Consider the following 20,573-nt stretch of genomic DNA (forward strand, 5'->3'; position numbering starts at 1 on the left):
ATTTTGAGCCAGAACTGCATTTTTGTGTAAAAAAATGTAATTTTTCATTTTCACTGCCCAGTTGTATCAAAATTGTTGAAACCCCTGGGGGTTTGAAATGTACACTATACCCCTAGATGAATTCCCTGAGGGGTGTAGTTTGCAAAATGGGGTCACTTGTGGGGGGTTCCACTGTATTGGTGCTTGGGGGGTCTTGCTAATGCGACATAGCACCCACCAAAATTCCACCAGAATCTGAGCTGCAAAATCCAAAAATCACTCCTTCCCTTCTGAGTCCTGCCATGCACCCAACTGGTATTTTTTGGTCACATGTGAGGCATTGCCGTACTCGGGAGAAATTGGGGCACAGATTTTGGGGTGCTTTTTCTCCTTCATACCTTCTGAAAATGAAAAATTTTGAGCCAGAACTGCATTTTTGTGTAAAAAAATGTAATTTTTCATTTTCACTGCCCACTTGTATCAAAATTGGTGAAACCCCTGGGGGTTTGAAATGTACACTATACCCCTAGATCAATTCCCTGAGGGGTGTAGTTTGCAAAATGGGGTCACTTGTGGGGGGGTTCCACTGTATTGGTGCTTTGGGGGTCTTGCTAATGCGACATAGCACCCACCATCATTCCACCAGAATTTGTGCTGCAAAATCCAAATATCACTCCTTCCCTTCTGAGTCCTGCCACTTTTTGGTCACACATGAGGCATTGCCGTACTCGGGAGAAATTGGGGCACATTTTGGGGTGCTTTGTCTCTTTCATTCCTTCTGAAAATGAAAAATTTTGAGCCAGAACTGCATTTTTGTGTAAAAAAATGTAATTTTTCATTTTCACTGCCCACTTGTATCAAAATTGGTGAAACCCCTGGGGGTTTGAAATGTACACTATACCCCTAGATCAATTCCCTGAGGGGTGTAGTTTGCAAAATGGGGTGACTTGTGGGGGGGTTCCACTGTATTGGTGCAACATAGCACCCACCATTCATTCCACCAAAATCTGTGCTGCAAAATCCCAAAATCACTCCTTCCCTTCTGAGTCCTGCCATGCACCCAACTGGTATTTTTTGGTCACATGTGAGGCATTGCCGTACTCGGGAGAAATTGGGGCACATATTTTGGGGTGCTTTTTCTCCTTCATACCTTCTGAAAATGAAAAATTTTGAGCCAGAACTGCATTTTTGTGTAAAAAAATGTAATTTTTCATTTTCACTGCCCAGTTGTATCAAAATTGGTGAAACCCCTGGGGGTTTGAAATGTACACTATACCCCTAGATGAATTCCCTGAGGGGTGTAGTTTGCAAAATGGGGTCACTTGTGGGGGGGTTCCACTGTATTGGTGCTTGGGGGGTCTTGCTAATGCGACATAGCACCCACCAAAATTCCACCAGAATCTGAGCTGCAAAATCCAAAAATCACTCCTTCCCTTCTGAGTCCTGCCATGCACCCAACTGGTATTTTTTGGTCACATGTGAGGCATTGCCGTACTCGGGAGAAATTGGGGCACAGATTTTGGGGTGCTTTTTCTCCTTCATACCTTCTGAAAATGAAAAATTTTGAGCCAGAACTGCATTTTTGTGTAAAAAAAAATGTAATTTTTCATTTTCACTGCCCAGTTGTATCAAAATTGTTGAAACCCCTGGGGGTTTGAAATGTACACTATACCCCTAGATGAATTCCCTGAGGGGTGTAGTTTGCAAAATGGGGTCACTTGTGGGGGGGTTCCACTGTATTGGTGCTTGGGGGGTCTTGCTAATGCGACATAGCACCCACCAAAATTCCACCAGAATCTGAGCTGCAAAATCCAAAAATCACTCCTTCCCTTCTGAGTCCTGCCATGCACCCAACTGGTATTTTTTGGTCACATGTGAGGCATTGCCGTACTCGGGAGAAATTGGGGCACATATTTTGGGGTGCTTTTTCTCCTTCATACCTTCTGAAAATGAAAAATTTTGAGCCAGAACTGCATTTTTGTGTAAAAAAATTTAATTTTTCATTTTCACTGCCCACTTGTATCAAAATTGGTGAAACCCCTGGGGGTTTGAAATGTACACTATACCCCTAGATCAATTCCCTGAGGGGTGTACTTTGCAAAATGGGGTGACTTGTGGGGGGGTTCCACTGTATTGGTGCAACATAGCACCCACCATTCATTCCACCAAAATCTGTGCTGCAAAATCCAAAAATCACTCCTTCCCTTCTGAGTCCTGCCATGCACCCAACTGGTATTTTTTGGTCACATGTGAGGCATTGCCGTACTCGGGAGAAATTGGGGCACAGATTTTGGGGTGCTTTTTCTCCTTCATACCTTTTGAAAATGAAAAATTTTGAGCCAGAACTGCATTTTTGTGTAAAAAAATGTAATTTTTCATTTTCACTGCCCAGTTGTATCAAAATTGTTGAAACCCCTGGGGGTTTGAAATGTACACTATACCCCTAGATGAATTCCCTGAGGGGTGTAGTTTGCAAAATGGGGTCACTTGTGGGGGGGTTCCACTGTATTGGTGCTTGGGGGGTCTTGCTAATGCGACATAGCACCCACCAAAATTCCACCAGAATCTGAGCTGCAAAATCCAAAAATCACTCCTTCCCTTCTGAGTCCTGCCATGCACCCAACTGGTATTTTTTGGTCACATGTGAGGCATTGCCGTACTCGGGAGAAATTGGGGCACATATTTTGGGGTGCTTTTTCTCCTTCATACCTTCTGAAAATGAAAAATTTTGAGCCAGAACTGCATTTTTGTGTAAAAAAATGTAATTTTTCATTTTCACTGCCCACTTGTATCAAAATTGGTGAAACCCCTGGGGGTTTGAAATGTACACTATACCCCTAGATCAATTCCCTGAGGGGTGTACTTTGCAAAATGGGGTGACTTGTGGGGGGGTTCCACTGTATTGGTGCAACATAGCACCCACCATTCATTCCACCAAAATCTGTGCTGCAAAATCCAAAAATCACTCCTTCCCTTCTGAGTCCTGCCATGCACCCAACTGGTATTTTTTGGTCACATGTGAGGCATTGCCGTACTCGGGAGAAATTGGGGCACAGATTTTGGGGTGCTTTTTCTCCTTCATACCTTCTGAAAATGAAAAATTTTGAGCCAGAACTGCATTTTTGTGTAAAAAAATGTAATTTTTCATTTTCACTGCCCAGTTGTATCAAAATTGGTGAAACCCCTGGGGGTTTGAAATGTACACTATACCCCTAGATGAATTCCCTGAGGGGTGTAGTTTGCAAAATGGGGTCACTTGTGGGGGGGTTCCACTGTATTGGTGCTTGGGGGGTCTTGCTAATGCGACATAGCACCCACCAAAATTCCACCAGAATCTGAGCTGCAAAATCCAAAAATCACTCCTTCCCTTCTGAGTCCTGCCATGCACCCAACTGGTATTTTTTGGTCACATGTGAGGCATTGCCGTACTCGGGAGAAATTGGGGCACAGATTTTGGGGTGCTTTTTCTCCTTCATACCTTCTGAAAATGAAAAATTTTGAGCCAGAACTGCATTTTTGTGTAAAAAAATGTAATTTTTCATTTTCACTGCCCAGTTGTATCAAAATTGTTGAAACCCCTGGGGGTTTGAAATGTACACTATACCCCTAGATGAATTCCCTGAGGGGTGTAGTTTGCAAAATGGGGTCACTTGTGGGGGGGTTCCACTGTATTGGTGCTTGGGGGGTCTTGCTAATGCGACATAGCACCCACCAAAATTCCACCAGAATCTGAGCTGCAAAATCCAAAAATCACTCCTTCCCTTCTGAGTCCTGCCATGCACCCAACTGGTATTTTTTGGTCACATGTGAGGCATTGCCGTACTCGGGAGAAATTGGGGCACATATTTTGGGGTGCTTTTTCTCCTTCATACCTTCTGAAAATGAAAAATTTTGAGCCAGAACTGCATTTTTGTGTAAAAAAATGTAATTTTTCATTTTCACTGCCCACTTGTATCAAAATTGGTGAAACCCCTGGGGGTTTGAAATGTACACTATACCCCTAGATCAATTCCCTGAGGGGTGTACTTTGCAAAATGGGGTGACTTGTGGGGGGGTTCCACTGTATTGGTGCAACATAGCACCCACCATTCATTCCACCAAAATCTGTGCTGCAAAATCCAAAAATCACTCCTTCCCTTCTGAGTCCTGCCATGCACCCAACTGGTATTTTTTGGTCACATGTGAGGCATTGCTGTACTCGGGAGAAATTGGGGCACAGATTTTGGGGTGCTTTTTCTCCTTCATACCTTCTGAAAATGAAAAATTTTGAGCCAGAACTGCATTTTTGTGTAAAAAAATGTAATTTTTCATTTTCACTGCCCAGTTGTATCAAAATTGGTGAAACCCCTGGGGGTTTGAAATGTACACTATACCCCTAGATGAATTCCCTGAGGGGTGTAGTTTGCAAAATGGGGTCACTTGTGGGGGGGTTCCACTGTATTGGTGCTTGGGGGGTCTTGCTAATGCGACATAGCACCCACCAAAATTCCACCAGAATCTGAGCTGCAAAATCCAAAAATCACTCCTTCCCTTCTGAGTCCTGCCATGCACCCAACTGGTATTTTTTGGTCACATGTGAGGCATTGCCGTACTCGGGAGAAATTGGGGCACATATTTTGGGGTGCTTTTTTTCCTTCATACCTTCTGAAAATGAAAAATTTTGAGCCAGAACTGCATTTTTGTGTAAAAAAATGTAATTTTTCATTTTCACTGCCCACTTGTATCAAAATTGGTGAAACCCCTGGGGGTTTGAAATGTACACTATACCCCTAGATGAATTCCCTGAGGGGTGTAGTTTGCAAAATGGGGTCACTTGTGGGGGGGTTCCTAACCTTTAGCATCTTATGGTGCCTAGAAACCTACATGGTGCCTAAAAAATAATCTCATAAAAAGGAGGCTCCAAAATCAAGTAGGTGCTCCTTCTATTATGAAGCCTGTGGTTTGGTCAACGTGCACACTAGGGCCACATATAGGATATTTATGAAAACAAAAGAATTGGGGGAATCAATTTTTAGTCACATTTCTCTAGTAAAATGTACTGTGTTCCTTAGAAAAATGTATTAAAATTGCAAATCTGCAAAAAAAATGAAATTTTGAAATTTCACCTACACTTTGTTTTAATTCCTGTGAAACACCTAAAGGGTTAACAAACTTCCAAAATGCTGTTTTGAATACTGTGAGGGGTGCAGTTTTTGAAATGGTATCAATTATGGGGGTGTCTCACATACAAGTCCCTCAAAGTCACATCAGAACTGAACTGGTCCCTAAAAAAATCAGTGTTTGAAATTTTCTTGAAAATTTGAGAATTTGCTATTCATATTGTAAGCCTCCTAGTGTCCAAAAAAATTAAAAGGAAGTTGAAATAATGATGTCAACATAAAGTAGACATATGGTCTATGTTAGTTATTAACTATTTTGAGTGGTATGATTATTTGTCTCACAAGCAGAAAATTTAACATTTTGCAAATTGCTAAATTTTCCATTTTTTTACGACATTTTGGTATTTTTCACAAAAAAACACAGACTGTATCGACCCAAATTTACCACTAATTTGAAGTACAATGTGTCACGAAAAAACAATCTCAAAATCACTGGGATAAGTAAAAGCAAAAAAAAGTTATCCCCACTTAAGTGATACATGTCAGATTTGAAAAAAAGGGCTCTGTCAGGAACGCAAAAACTGGCTCTGTCAGGAAGGGGTTAATATTCTTCTGATAGGAATCTAGGCTACTTTCACTTAATAGGTGGTAACAATCTATATTTGAGGCTAAATGACACGATCCCTCTACCCACACCCCAAAACAGATCAGCCTGGCCGTGGCTCCGCCCCAGCACCGCCCCTCTTTGCTCCCGATTTCCCCCCCCCCCCCCGTCATACTGAGCTGGCTGCCCAGCAAGAAAGTCGGCTACCATGCTTAATACTCATTCACCTACATCCATAAGTTATCTGTAATATATGCAAATCGTTAGCATGAGTACTCCACCTATAATCTCCCCCTCCCCGTACGTACCATTGCCTCACCAACAACAACATGCATCCTAAGACCACGTGTGTAGCTTTGGCCCATTCCTCCCCATGGTTTCCTCTGCCTCCTCTCCCTATCAGTAACTCTGCCTTTGTCCCCTCCCCAAGTCTGCTCTGCAGAAGTTGCATGGAGATTAGTCTGGGACAAAAGGGAGTTTTAATCAGTGTTTATTTAGTGAAGCAAGTAAAAGAAAAAATTGCCATGTGAGTGAGGGGGACGATCATATGTGCATGCGTGGTTAGCCAGTGAGAGTATACATGGGGCTCACAGATAGGGAATGCATCTGTTGTGTCAACAAGTATTTTTGAGGAGTTCTTTAATTAAAATGTAAATACAGTATTCCCATCATACTCAGACGGAGAGTGAATATAGGTTGTAGTACATGTAAATTCAAAATTGCTCCTGTGCGAAGCTGGACCAGGCCACATTAAATATACATCAGTTGATATCAAGGATACCATGGGCGGCACTTAGGGTTACCACCTTTTTGTTGAGAGATTCCCGGACAGTGGCCCGCCCCTTGACACACCCACAGCCCACCCACTGACCCGCCCCCAGCCCCGCCCTTTGACCCGCCTTATGTTGATTTTTTTTTAACCTTTGCTTCAATTTCATTCTTGATTTTGCATACCATAATGCCAGTTACATGTTACATCAAACACAGTAATTACCATTACACGTTATGCCACACACCGTGATGCCCATTACACGTTATGCCAGGACACAACAAGTTTTTTGTAAAGAAGGGACATAATGAACAGTGCGCGCCGTAGGAGCGCACCAAAAATTTTCAAAATAATGCAGATTACACGTCACACACCCATTACATAGTATACAAAATGCCATAGTATACCACATGCCATAATGCCCATTACATGTTATGCCACACACCGTGATACCCTTTACACATTATGCTTATTACTTGTTATGCCAGGACTCAAATGTTTTCTGAAATAGGAACAACATGGACACCGTAATGCCGATGACACATCACACAACCATTATATAGTATACCACATGCCATAAAGCCCATTACATATTATGCCACACACCGTAATGACCATTACATGTTATACCAAAAACCATAATGCCCATTACACATTATACCAAACACCATAATGCCCATTACACATTATACCAAACACCGTAATGGCCATTACACATTATATTAAACACCATAATGCCCATTACACGTTATACCAAACACCATAATGCCCATTACATATTATGCCAGGGCTTTTTTTGTAAAATAGGGACAATAAGGTAGGGGAGGGGGGGGGGATAGGGTTAGGCAGTAGGTATAGGCTACAGAGAGGAAGCTTTAGGCAATGGTGCAGAGTATAAGGGTTAGTAATTAGCAGGGAAGGTTAGGGTAAGCTGCTGGGGTGCATTACGATGGGGAAGCTGGATAGTTACCTGCAACAATTATAAGGACAGTGTTCTAGAACAGAAGACACCCCCCCCCCCCGCCAGTAACACAATCTCCCTTTAGCAATACATAATCCCCCCCCCCCCCCAAATCAGACAGAACATCAACTCCCCCTAGCCCAAAACAGTTCCCCTTATCATAGAATAGTCAGACATATTGACTCCATCTAGTAATACAATTGCCCCTCCTTCCTCCCCTTAGCACTAAATAGTCCTCCTTCCCCACAGTCCGATCATCTCCCCCAAGTACAGAATAACCCCCACCACCTTTCCTCCCTCCACATATATACACACACACAGTAAAACTTTTTTTTTTTTTTTTTTTTTTACACTCACAGCGGGTGCCGATCCGATTGGCTCTAGTCTGTGTCCCAACCGAGTCCTGCATTATGTGCACAGTGCAGCATCAATTCGGCTGGCAGGCACCATCTGATTGCGGCCAGGGTTGAGCAGCAGGGCTCAGACAGAGGCAAGGGCAGGATGCGCACCAGCTCTTCATCCATTATCTGCTGCGGCCGCACTGACGTGCTTTGCTGTCATTCAAGGCAGCGTGACCCACTAATGCACTGAGGGGGGCATGGGAATAGTTGACAGGCAGCCCCGGTCCTCAGACCTGCTGCTGCTGCCAATTAAAATTCTGTCCCAGTCTACTGGTCCCCGCTGTTATCCTGAGCCGGCCGGCTCTGATTAAGATGTGCTTATTAGAAGGTGCCTGTAAGAGGCGTAACTAGTGGTTTGCGGGCCCCATAGCAAAATGTTGAAAGGCATTTAGAGAGAGGGTGTGAGGGAGAGATGGGAGAGAGAACGTGTCAGGTATAGAGAGCGGGGGAGAGAAAAAGAGACTGTTAGAGGGAGAGGGAAGAAAGAGGGATGGGAAGTGTGGAGAAAGAGGGTATAGAGGAGAAAGTGATACTAGGGGCAGAGAATGATAGAGAGGTAAGAGGCAAGGGAGAATGTGTTGAGAGAAAAAGAAGTCCAGGGGGTAGAAAGAGCTGGCATGGGGAGAGAAAGAGTGGAGAGACGGCAGGGGAGAGAGAGATTGTGTGGGAGAGGGGACACGGGAGGGTATGGGTGAAAACCGGACCAGGACATAACCACCGGACCGCCGGACCAGACATCAAACTCAGAATTTTGGAGCTTGTAGCGTCCGGTCCGGGGGGTGTCCTGTCCGGGGGGCTGCCTGTGACACCTGTCACCAAGTAGAGGAGGAGGGGGTAGAATAAAGCCTCCCTGTATGGTCCGGGCATGTAGCAGAAACCGGACGGACCGGACCACACAGGGAGGCTGTAATCTCCCCTCTCCCATGTCCCTGGTGATAGCTATAACAGGGACCCCCCGGACAAGACACCCCCCGGACCGGACCCTACAAGCTCCGGACTGCAGATTTTGATGTCCTGTCCGGCGGTCCGGAGTTTAGTCCGGGTCCGGTTTTTACATAGTCCCATAATGGGAGAGAAAAAGTAAAAACAAAAGGGGATGCCGAGAGAGTGAAAATAAGAGGAAACTGGTGGTGGTGGGAGGAGAGGTTTGAGAGAAAGGGAGGAGGGGAGACAGAGAGGGGGATTGAGAGAGCCAGGGGGAGAGAGGTAATGTGTGGGAGGGTGAGGGGGGAGCGATGGGGGTTGAGAGGGGGGAGAGGGTAAAGAGCAAGGGGTTTGACAGGCTTCAGTTTGTCCCCCTTCCCCAGTGCAAACGGCACTGTTTACATCAGAAGTGGCAGCTCTTCCACTCACCAGCCCCCAGCGCCGGGTCTCCCATTAAACTGCAGTGCTGTCTCCACTCCTGTGCGGCTCCGGACCTACTCCTGCGGTATCGGGTCTCCTGATGTGGAGCTGCGTGTGCTGATGTGCTGCCAGATCTTCTGGTGCGCCAGCGCTGTCTGATGTGTGGAGACAGGTTTCCTGATGTGTGCATTGTGATGCGGCGCTGGCCGGGTCTCCTGTGTGGGCAGCGCATATCATGTGCGCCGGGTCTCCTGGTGCGCTGCTGGGTCCTGGTTATCCTGTGAGGGCAGCGTGTCGGGTGCTTGGCATGTCACTTATGTGGCACCGCCACTGAGGGAGGACTGCGCTGCCGCTGCCCTATTAGAAAAAAAAAAGCCTCTCTCACCCACCAGGTTCCCGGACAATGTATAGTCCGGGAACACCACCCGTCCGGACTCCGGACAGAGGGTTTAAATACCGGACTGTCCGGAGTAATCCCGGACGGGTGGTAACCCTAGCGGCACTCCATGGGTTTACACTTCAAATAATCATGCAGACCAACACCCACATCTGGCCTGATGTTTTGGTAAGTTTATTGCCTTTATCAAAGAAAAAAGTATGAATGCAGGAAGGAAGGGACAGAGTGGAGCATAAGAGAAAGGATTAGGTGGCTGAGGGCAGCGTCTGATGAAGTCAATCATGTGCGTGGCTGTGGAGTGGGCAGGGCGACATCACATACACATCTATAAGTAATCTAATAAAGCATATGTTTTGGTATTCGTGATAGAAATAAATCACTGAACTTTACCAAATGACTTCTATGTGATGGTCTCTGCTTATTATCTTAACACTTTCAATACAGGAACCTTGCAGTGGGAGACTAGGCAACACTGTACTTTTAACCATTATATCATAATTGTGATGCTTTGGCTCTCCGGCTGTTTAACTACGCATCCCAGCATGCCCTGCAACAGTTTTAGTATGGCCAAATAGCAAAACGGTAGCAGGGCATGCTGGGATTTACATGGATACTTGATGGCAGCAGCTCATGTAGCAAGGCTGGTGAACTGCACCAAATATAAGCGTAATTTCAGCACTATCCACACTGGGGCAGCAAAGTCCTATGTACAGCTATAATTGAACTATCGCTTTAGTCTGCAAAAGTGTGGTAGCCGCATTAAATATAGTTGACTGGATGGTGTGCAATAGTAAATCATGGTACCGATTGCTGATAGATACTAGAGGGACTCCTGTTTCTAGTATACCGAAAGTGGATTTAGAAGAATAAGTAAAGCATGTGTGTGTATGCTTCACAACCAGATTTGAAAAGTAATCCAGTTGGGAAAGAAAGCATGCAAACGGCTGGTCTGAGTAGGCCCAAAGCCTATGTGCAGGCCACAACCGCTTGTCATCCAGTATGAATATAATAGTATAATACTAGATTATCATTCCTCAAAGTGGAAAGCTGATCAAAAAGATTGTTGGCCTTGGGAAAACAATAACAATCAGGAAATGTTTGTGTTTCGATTCTGACCTCAGAGATCTTAAAAATATATATATATATATTTCCGTGATATTTAGACACTCCAGAATGGTTTCTACTGGAAAACTGTATCCCTCAACTGCTGCCATGAGTAGAGTTAAAATGAATACAAAATTTGAATAGGATTTATACAAGTACACATTAATTCACATTAAATGGACATGTCATCCATGTAGGACACACAGGCTTGTAACTAGTATTGAACGACAGGGCACAAATCTGAAGAACCACAAGGTTTGTTTGGAGAGATGTCAACATTGCTTGTTGCTCTAGAGCAGTGGTCTCCAACCTTTTTTGGGGTGTGTGCTACTCGCGGCAAAATAAACCACCCGAAGAGCTACTATAATAAAAAAAAATAAAAACATCTGCCTAATAATTAAATAATGCCCTTTACACATTATGCCACACACTGTATTGCCCCTGACACATTATGCCACATACTGTACTGTAGGTATGCGTCAAAAAATGGGTGTAGCCAAATGCCACATGGGATGCGTCCAATGAAAATGGGGGTGTGATACACAAATGCCCCCAATAGTGCAGTGCCAGATATACATATGCCCAAATAGTGCCATATATACATATGTTCCCAATAGTGCCAGATACACATATACGCTCCAACGGTGTCAGGTATCCCCCCCCCCCCCCAGTGCCGGGTATGACCCCCATGGTGCTGGCTATGCCCCACAGTGCCAGAAACAGGTATGCCCCCACAGTGCCAGCAATGCCCCCACAGTGGGGCATTGCCAACAATGAGTATGCCCCACAGTGCCAGCAACAAGTATGCCCCACCATGCCGGTTTCAGTCTGGCGTCCCGCTTTAGTTCCGCTGTCTGTGGTCTGTGTCCGGTGTTGTTGTCGCTGCTTCCCTTCTCAGAGAAGGAGCGCACAGCCCATGTGGTCTCGCCTTCCCTTCACTTCCTTGTGACTGGGCCGTCTGCCAATCAAAGCTCGCGGGCCGGCTCCTGATTGGCGGAAGGGCGGCCCAGTCACAGGAATGCACAGCGAGGAGTAGGAGAGACCAGCGATGCACTCTCCTCCCCTCAGGCTCAGAGGGATTCCCGGCAGCAAATAACGGAGGAGCGGGCGGGCAGGCAGCAGAGCCACCCGATTCGCTGCCGCGAGCTACAGGTTGATTTTGCAGTGTAAATGATTGCCGCTTTAAAAAAACTGGAGATTTCTCACCAAATCTCTCACTTTCTGAAACTCTCATCCTATTAAATCTCACCCTTTGTTACTGAAATAACACAACCATTAGATACCATAAACACAGGTACTCCACCTTGGCAGATTCTAGGAATATCAAACTCTGTAGAAGTCAGCTAAGGCAGAGAGCATGGAAGAGCCCAGATGGATTATGAAGCAGTTTATTTTAATTGCATTTTTGTATTCTTTACTAATTTCATTGTTAGAGGGTATGAATGATTTTTTTTTTAGAAGGTATTTGTGCCGCATGTGTAGAAGTTTATTTTATCTGTCTTATTTAATGTTCACCGTGGGACAGGAAATACAGACAGACATGTAACTCCCTTGCACGGTATATACAATGAGAAGCACTGTGCTAACTGCAGATGCGCATATCTCCCAAAGCCCCATACACACGGGGCTATGTGTGCCACGTGCTGAGGAAGGTGCTTAAGCACAGATCGCTCAGCACATACACCATGCATCAGTTATGTGTTGCTGATCGATCTGTGCTGACCAGTGTTCTCTGGTGAGAACACTAGCGATCTGACTAGATATCTAGTCAGGCAATAGCGATGCACAGGACTGCGCATCGCCATTGGTGGGGGTATACACACAGGGCTATGTGTGCTTAATTTCTAAGCAATCTAGTCAGAAATAGCTCTGAAATCACCCAATGTGTACGGGACTTTAGGCTATTTCTTTTTTTAAGCAGGGGTATAAATGGTGCTGGCACCATACCACTAGTGATTTCTTTAACGTTCGCCACCCACAAAGGATACTCAGTGGGTGCAAGGTAAGCAAGCCTTTGAGACGATACGGCTGCTTCCAGACCTTTATTTGCATGTCACTAATAAGGGTTCAGTATGATTTACCACTGGGCAGAATACCAACATGTTTTTCTTGTATGTTTAGTTAAACATGGGCACCACTGCATTCGTCATACTTCAGGCACGGTGCTTCGCTGCGCCCGGCACACTATTATATCCCCCCTCCATGGAATGGAAAAGTATGACCAATGAATGTCGGTATTTTGACTGTCGGTCACTGGTTGTCGGTATTTTGATGGTTGGTATTCTCTCACTGCCACCCACTAATACATTATCAGGGCACAATGATTTATGGTCCGTGGCTTTAACAAAACTGTGCTGTAAGTATAACAGATCTAATACACACTGCAGCCTTCTTACAGTACAGGGACATGGGGCCTTATTCTGGTTCACTCTTAGAGGCAAATTCTTTCTCAAATGGACAAAACCATGTGCACTGCAGGTGGAGCAGATATAGCATGTGCAGATAGAATTAGATTTGGGTGGGTTTTTCTTCAATCTGCACATGTTATATCTGCTCCACCTGCGGTACACATGGTTTTGTCCATTTGAGAAGGAATTTGCCTCAGCGAACCAGAATATGGCCCATGGTGTTAATGACTTCAGCTACCCCTGCACTGGAACACTGATCATAATTAAGTGTAAAACAAGTGCATCACTTAACCTCATTTCTAATAGTAATTATAATGTTATTGGATTTTGCTCTAGCAAAAGTCTGCATAATTGCTTCAGCCATCTTATATAAAGAGGAAACACTATAAGGCAGGGGTGGACAGATTTTTGTGTCCCGGGATCTACTTTTAGTTCACATATTTAGCGGAGATCTACCATTGTCAATGGGCCTGATTCGGATGTGTCCATATACTGATATTTAGTTTTGCTATTCCGCATGCATGAAAGTGCCGTAAAACCCTTACTGCAGACCCGTAAATCTAACTGTACGATGGCGGGCACAGTTGCACTTGGCATTGCTGCCAGTAGAGATGGTAACTATATATTTTTGCAGATATGAATATAAAAGAATCAACAACTATACATACATACATACGTACGTACATATGTAGCATCCACCTGTGAACCAGGCTCACAGGCCCTATGCTTCTTATGTTTCCTACAACAGGTTTTGTTTTGCTGACCGCTCTTACACACATAGGCCCTTATTCTAATCGCCACCTTCCCCTGCATGTTCGCGCTGGGAATCGATGGTGAGCGACTGCACATGCACATATACCATTATGCGCACGTACAGCCACTTGGTGAGAGCGGGCTCGGCGAACTACTTGTTTGCCGTTCCATTGGCACCTAGCAGTGCGGGCAGTGGGCATATCAAACTTCCCCCCAACATCAGTTAGATCTCTGACCAGCTGAGACGGAATACCCATCTTGCTATATTCCCCTATTCATTCTGGTCCAGCTCCTTCCCCCATGCTCTTAGTGTGTATCTACCATTTGAATTTTTTATTGTCAATGTAATTGTGTGATATGATTTTTTAATTGTTATTAAATATCTTGTATACTCTTTCATCAAACAAGCGCCACTTCTCTCTTCTTGTTGCTCGTTTCATTGGGATTGACAACCCCATTGTCAAGTGGCAGCTCTTAGCGGAACACCCCTGTTAGCGCCTGTCTGTGCACCTTAGGGAGCACACCGAACCCTTTCCGGGCAGGGCACTGTCTGCAGCCTGGTCTAAGATCCATCTGGCTGCAGCCCCGGCTGCGATGGCAGAGATTTCCGGCCGAGGACTGCTGGAGCCCGCCCCCACTCCCCTATCGATGTTGCTGCCCCAGGGGAACTTAATGGTGCCCCCCAAGAGAGGGTAACGGCTCTCATAATGGGGGGGGGGCAGCAGATATGGACCTCAGCCCAAAGTTGTCCCAACAACAGGTTTTGTTTTGCTGGCCGTTCTTACACACATACAGAGTTGCTTCAAATTTGCAACCTCTTACACCCCCCTGCCCCCCCCCCCCAAAAAAAATACAGTAAACTTGTGTACTATATATACTGCACAAGCGATTGTTTTATTGAAAACCATACATGAGGGGGGATTTTATTAAAGACAACTCGCCTTCTGTGATAGATAAATCGTTATAGGACCTATTAGTCATCGGCTGAGGACCAGGACACAAGCACGGAACCGCGTACTCAGGTGGTATATTAACGGAGCAGGAGGCGGCTGTGCTCCAGCAGCATCACCCAAAGAAAGCATTGTGTGCGAACATCGATTGATTTCTCTCCTATTCGGCCACATGTGGGGGGGTTGTTAGGGAACACATTCCCGCGCTTGCTAGCAGCAGAGGGGGGCAGATGTTCGCTAGGCTGCTAACATACGCAACCTACCTAACAGTCTGTATCACTGGAACCATTACCACAGCCCACAGTTATCACTCCTGAGCTGTCATCAATCCACGTGGGATCGTGCCTATATTATATGCAATTCAGAGTTTAATATTTTCCAAATGTAACATGGAATTAATGTCGTTTTTCTTATTTATTTATTTAACTGTCAGTCAGATATGTAATTATTGTCCGTGACTGGAACCTCGTTTGATATTTTCCCTTCAGCTATCTTTAAAATGGTGTAACAGAGTAATGTGGATACAGAAAGTAAGACCGTATTCCTTATTCTGTAAGCGGCAGAACTATTTCTGCAGTGTGAATCCTGTTCTACCCCTTTCACATCGCAAAATGCAGGGTCACACTGGGACTTTGAAACGGTTCAGTCCCGGAGCAACCGTGCATTTTAATCTGTTCACATCCCCTCAGCGAACTGCCAATATTGCCGGTTCGCTGACCTCGCCCAGGGGCGTAGCAGAGCATCATCGGAGGCGGGGGGAGGAGGCAAGATGGCCGCCTCGCCTGGGACTCTCCTGTGTAGAAAAAGCCGTGACTGGTTCTGATAATTTTGCAATGCTCTCTCCTAATCCCAATGTGCATAGGAGAAATAATCTTTGGCATTGATAATACAAAATGTCTGTCACACCTTTGTATTTTATTCATTGTTTCTGTATTCTCTGAAAACCTAAACTTCTGTAATACGTTCATGTTATCTGTAACGTGTCTTGTGCCGAACTGGAGACATTACTGTAGAAATCTAATTCTTCTTCCTCTTTCTCTTCCTCCTTTGTTAAATCTTCTTTTTATTTGTATTTGTATTTACTATTATTATTTATCAGGAGTTAATAACCCATATATCATATAACCGACTTGCATTATTCACATACAACACATAAAAATATAATGTTTCCTAACCAAACCTTGAGCACATATTAGTCGGAGGCATTGATTCATTACTCCATAAGCCCCACCTATTTGTATGATCACCTCAGTGATCAGGGTGTAAGCCTACTCCATAAGCCCCACCCATGCGTATGATCACCTCAGAGATCAGGGTGTAACCTACTCCATACGCCCCTCCCATTTGTATGGTCACCTCAGAGATCAGGGTGTAAGCCTACTCCATAAGCCCTGCCCATTTGTATTGTCACCTCAGTGATCAGGGTGTAAACATACTCCATACGGCCCTCCCATTTGTATGGTTACCTCAGTGATCAGAGTGTAAGCCTACTCCATTTACTTTCCATTACCACCTCTGCTCTCATATACCCACCAGCCCTCACTGCGACCTCCTGACCTTTTGGAGCATTTATTAATATAAATAAAGACAAATTCACACAAAATATATTTAATAAATAAATTCTAACTTTTATTTTAAGTAAAATATATATATATATATTATTTTTACTCTGCATTATACAACAGGGAATTCTGGAACAAGATTGTTCCTGAACTCTTACACACTTGTCCTATAAGAGGAACAAGATGGTGGAAGCCTTGTGACTCATGAAGAGTCATCCATCAGCACTCAGGAGAGGAAAAACCCCCTGTGGGGGAAACCTCTGGGGACCCATGGCTGACGGACTGCCCGTCCCTCTAGGCATTAAGAGACTTTGCAGAGTCTGCCCAAACCACCCATCCACTAACCTTGCATAACCCGTCATCCCTTCTGTCACCCCAAATCTGCATTTTTACCTTTTACACGGTGAAGAAAGCACCTGATGGCACCGGGAAGCACGTGCATGTTCACAGTGAGAGAGAGAAAATAAGAGAGATAGATATATGGAATTGGGTAGGAGAGAGAGAAAAGAGAGGGAGAGAGAGAAAGAGGGGGAGAGAGAACCCTGGCACATGGTATTAGGACTCCATGTAAGAATCAGCCAGAACCCCTTTAGGACTCGTCTCTGATGCTATAGGGGGTTAGGGCTGCAATGATATATATAGGACAGCTCTAACTCTGTTTCCTATGTCCCCACTGGGTCTGAGCTCTATACACATACACAGACGGCCGTCATGTATGTGCATTAGTCAGTAACCCATTGCCAGCAGGCTGCTGGCAACACAGCAGAGGATGCAGCGGAGGAGGGGGCACCGCTGGTCCTCGCTGGAAAGATACTGTGTGTGATGGTAAATACCAGCGGCATATCCTGTGTATCACACGGACACTAAACACAATATGCTGCCAGAATTTAGTATCACTCTTACATGGAGCCCAAACTATGATATAGCTATAACAACAGTATCAGATAATAACAAAGTAATGGCTACAGCACCGTATACATCTCTCCCACCTCTGCACATTAATAAGTAGGGATCCGTACGGGGACTTGATGCAGCATAGGACACCTTGTGCCTTGCGACACGTCCTAACCGCTCCATACAGGGTTTATTCAGCGTCTCCAGACACCGCCCTTAGGTGTCCCAGGCGCAGCCCTAGTGACTGCTTAGTACGGTACTTCCCCCCCTAGGTGGGAGATTTGTTTTTATCCAATACTGTCCTGTCAGTCAGGTGATCAGTCATATATTACAGTAGTCGCGCTCCGAGTCTGCCGCTGCATCGCACTAATCTGCCCTTATCTCTGTCCAGTCACTAACCTTATGTGAGTATGTCCTCCTGCTGGTGAGCTGCGCACTGCCCGAGTCCTGTGAGGTGAATGAGTGAGACAGCCTCAGTACAGCCCTGATTAGGACATCGCTATGACCTCACAGACCCCACCTGATTGGCCAGTTTGTGGTTTGAGGCCCACAGCTCCTTGGTCTTTTGCATGACTGACCTAGGGAAATGTGATTTCACTTCTTATTTTAAATATTACATTCACTTAAGAATCTAATGTATTATTTTATGGCAGGATTTACCTATAAATCTTTGGTAATGTGAGGTTCTATATGAACACAATTTTCACTGTAGTTACATTGTTTTCTAGCAGGGGTGGCCAGATTTTTGTGTCCCGGGATCATACCTCCCATCATAACCCATTCCAGGAGGGACAAGATGCTCTCTTCTGGACATTCATGTCAGTGGCAGTTGCAGGGCTGCAGCACAGTCCACAATTCAGATAGGGGAGCCCCACCAACTGCCACCCTAAACACCACAGTCTGGACTCACTGGCAGGCGTGGCTCCCCTTTTTGAATTTGTGACATTGGTGCAGTCCCACCTCTGCAACTACTACTGGCAGCAAGTCCAAGAGCAGAGCATTTTGTCCCTCCTGGAATGGGTCATTTTGGGAGGTATGCGGGATCTACTTTTAGTTCACATATTTAGCAGAGATTTACCATTGTCAATGGGCCTGATTCGGAGGTGGCCTATATACTGATATTTTGTTTTGCTATTTTCGGCATGCATGAAAGTACCGGAAACCCCTTACTGCAGACCCGTAAATCTAACTGTACGATGGCGGGCACAGTTGCACATGGCATTGCTGCCAGTAGAGATGGTAACTGTATATTTCTGCAGATATGAATATATAAAAATCAACAACTGCACATACATACATACACAAACAAACATACATACATACATACATAGCATCCACCTCTGAACCAGGCTCACAGGACCTATGCTTCCCACAATAGATTTTGTTTTGCTGACCGCTCTTACACGCATACATACGCTCGGACACCAATTCATTTGCAGAGTGTACCTTAGCCCACTGCGCATGCGTACCATTCGCAAGGCGCATGTGTAGGTTTGGGCAACCGTGTACACTCGCGACCTTACGAGTAGAAATACGCTAGCGAACAAACTCGTGCAGAGTAGTCGTAATGTGGGCGTATGGATTGGCGCGGCCACAAAACTGGGCACAACTGGGTGGTAACTGGGGCGGTGACTACATGTGCTGGTCGATGGGTTTGCTCCACTGTGAGAGCACTAGGACTGATTGAGCTTAAAATCATTCGCTTGGTAAAAGTCTCACGCCTTGCAGGCCAGCCGATTCTCTGCCCCACATTCGCAGGGGCGATCAACACGGACAATTGCTAAAATACCTACACACAATATACACCCATGCAGCATACAAGTTTCTCTACTATTAGTTATATAATCACATATATAAGAATGGTAGATGCTATATGTGATTGGATTACTAATAGTATTACTAATACTGGCCATAGTGACCTTCAAATGAAATTGGTTTCATATTGATAGATTTTATTTAGTATTTTATTTGCTTTGATACCTTTATTTTTGGATTACATTTGATTTCTATTTTAGCGCAGGTCTGTCTTTTTCTCTCTTTGTGTGCTTTCTATATGTGGTCCAAGTACCCGCATCTGACTGCTGCCTGAACAGAATATTTGTGATTGCTCATAATTTGTTACACTGTGGTCTGACAGCGCACAGCCATTTTCTTCTGTTATAGGATCTATTAGTCAGCCAGCAACTGATAACCAGGACACGGAACCACTTGGGTAGCGTATCATATTAACGGAGGAGCAGGCGGCGGCTGAACTCCAGCAGCAGCAGCAGCCTGCAGCCACTGCACCACCCATATAAGACAATTACACCCCACACACTACATCCAGGAGTCACTCAGGATGTACTTGGTGCTGTGAGGAGCCTCTGTGCTGGTACAGAGTGGTAAGCCCAGCATTACAGTCTGTGGGTGTGGGGCCAGACTAATATATAGCAGCTGCAGAGGGCTCTTCACAACACTTCGGTGACGTCATGACATCAGGGGCACTACCGGGAGCTGGCGTTCTGAAACGTCAGATGTTCAAGTTCATGTGTATTTTGTTAATGTGGCCGTGATCTACCAGCGGATGCCCCAAGATCTACTGGTAGATCAGGATCTACCTTTTGGCCAGGTCTGCTATAAGGAAAATGTAATGCCTACTTAACATTAGCGACAGAAAAAAAAAACCTCTACAAATTAGAGACAAGCCCAACTTTATTTAGAACTTCAATCTAACAATTCTGAATTTACAAAAAAAAAAATCATACAAAGAAAGATTAGGATAGGAAAAGAGAACAGTGCTTAAACTCTTGGAACAATGTAGGTTTCGTACATGAACAGAATTGCCATAGGCATATTTTTTTTTATTATATTTAACAGAGTCTAAATGGTTGTGTCCTAAAGAACATTTTAATAAACCTTGTATAACATTTTAAAATTCAAAAGGTATAGTGCAGGTTTGCTTCAGCTTTTGAATGGGTCAGTTGTGTGTTTGCAGTAGTTTAGTTTCATGGAGAATGAGATCCAAAAGGTTCTGTAATAAAACAAAGCACAAATGAAAAAATAAATAAATGTGTGTACATACTGCACAGTGTTTATTCTAGCACCTGCCATATTTGAAAACCCATGCAGTTCTGTTCCCTGGCCTGGGGTGTCGCTGTCTGTTGTGGTGTTTCTAGCACAGGCCTGGTTTGCATATCAGTGCTGATATACAGACCACACTGTGCTAGAAGCACTACAGCAGACCTCAACACCCCAGGCAGGTAAGTGGAACTGCATCAGTTTTCAAAGATGGCGAGTTCTAGAATGAACACTACTGTATATATATATATATTACATATAGATTCCCAGAATTCTTGTGAACCATTAAAT

At 44.8% G+C, this 20,573-nt stretch overlaps 1 protein-coding gene across 11 annotated transcripts in view; it reads right to left on the minus strand.

The window, feature by feature from the left end:
- Positions 1-19,898: 19,898 nt before the first annotated feature.
- The window catches only part of PCM1 (pericentriolar material 1), a 108,909-nt gene continuing 108,234 nt past the window's right edge, over positions 19,899-20,573 (minus strand). For all 11 annotated transcript variants that reach the window (XM_083169484.1, XM_083169521.1, XM_083169476.1 and 8 more), the window contains one exon: positions 19,899-20,235. In XM_083169484.1, the coding sequence (XP_083025610.1) occupies positions 20,210-20,235 (26 nt within the window). In that variant the 3' untranslated portion in view covers positions 19,899-20,209. The remainder of the gene's footprint in view (positions 20,236-20,573) is intronic.

The sequence above is a fragment of the Crinia signifera genome, chromosome 1 (genome assembly GCF_055691185.1).
Source record: "Crinia signifera chromosome 1, ASM5569118v1, whole genome shotgun sequence".
In the NCBI taxonomy this organism is placed as follows: Eukaryota; Metazoa; Chordata; class Amphibia; order Anura; family Myobatrachidae; genus Crinia; species Crinia signifera.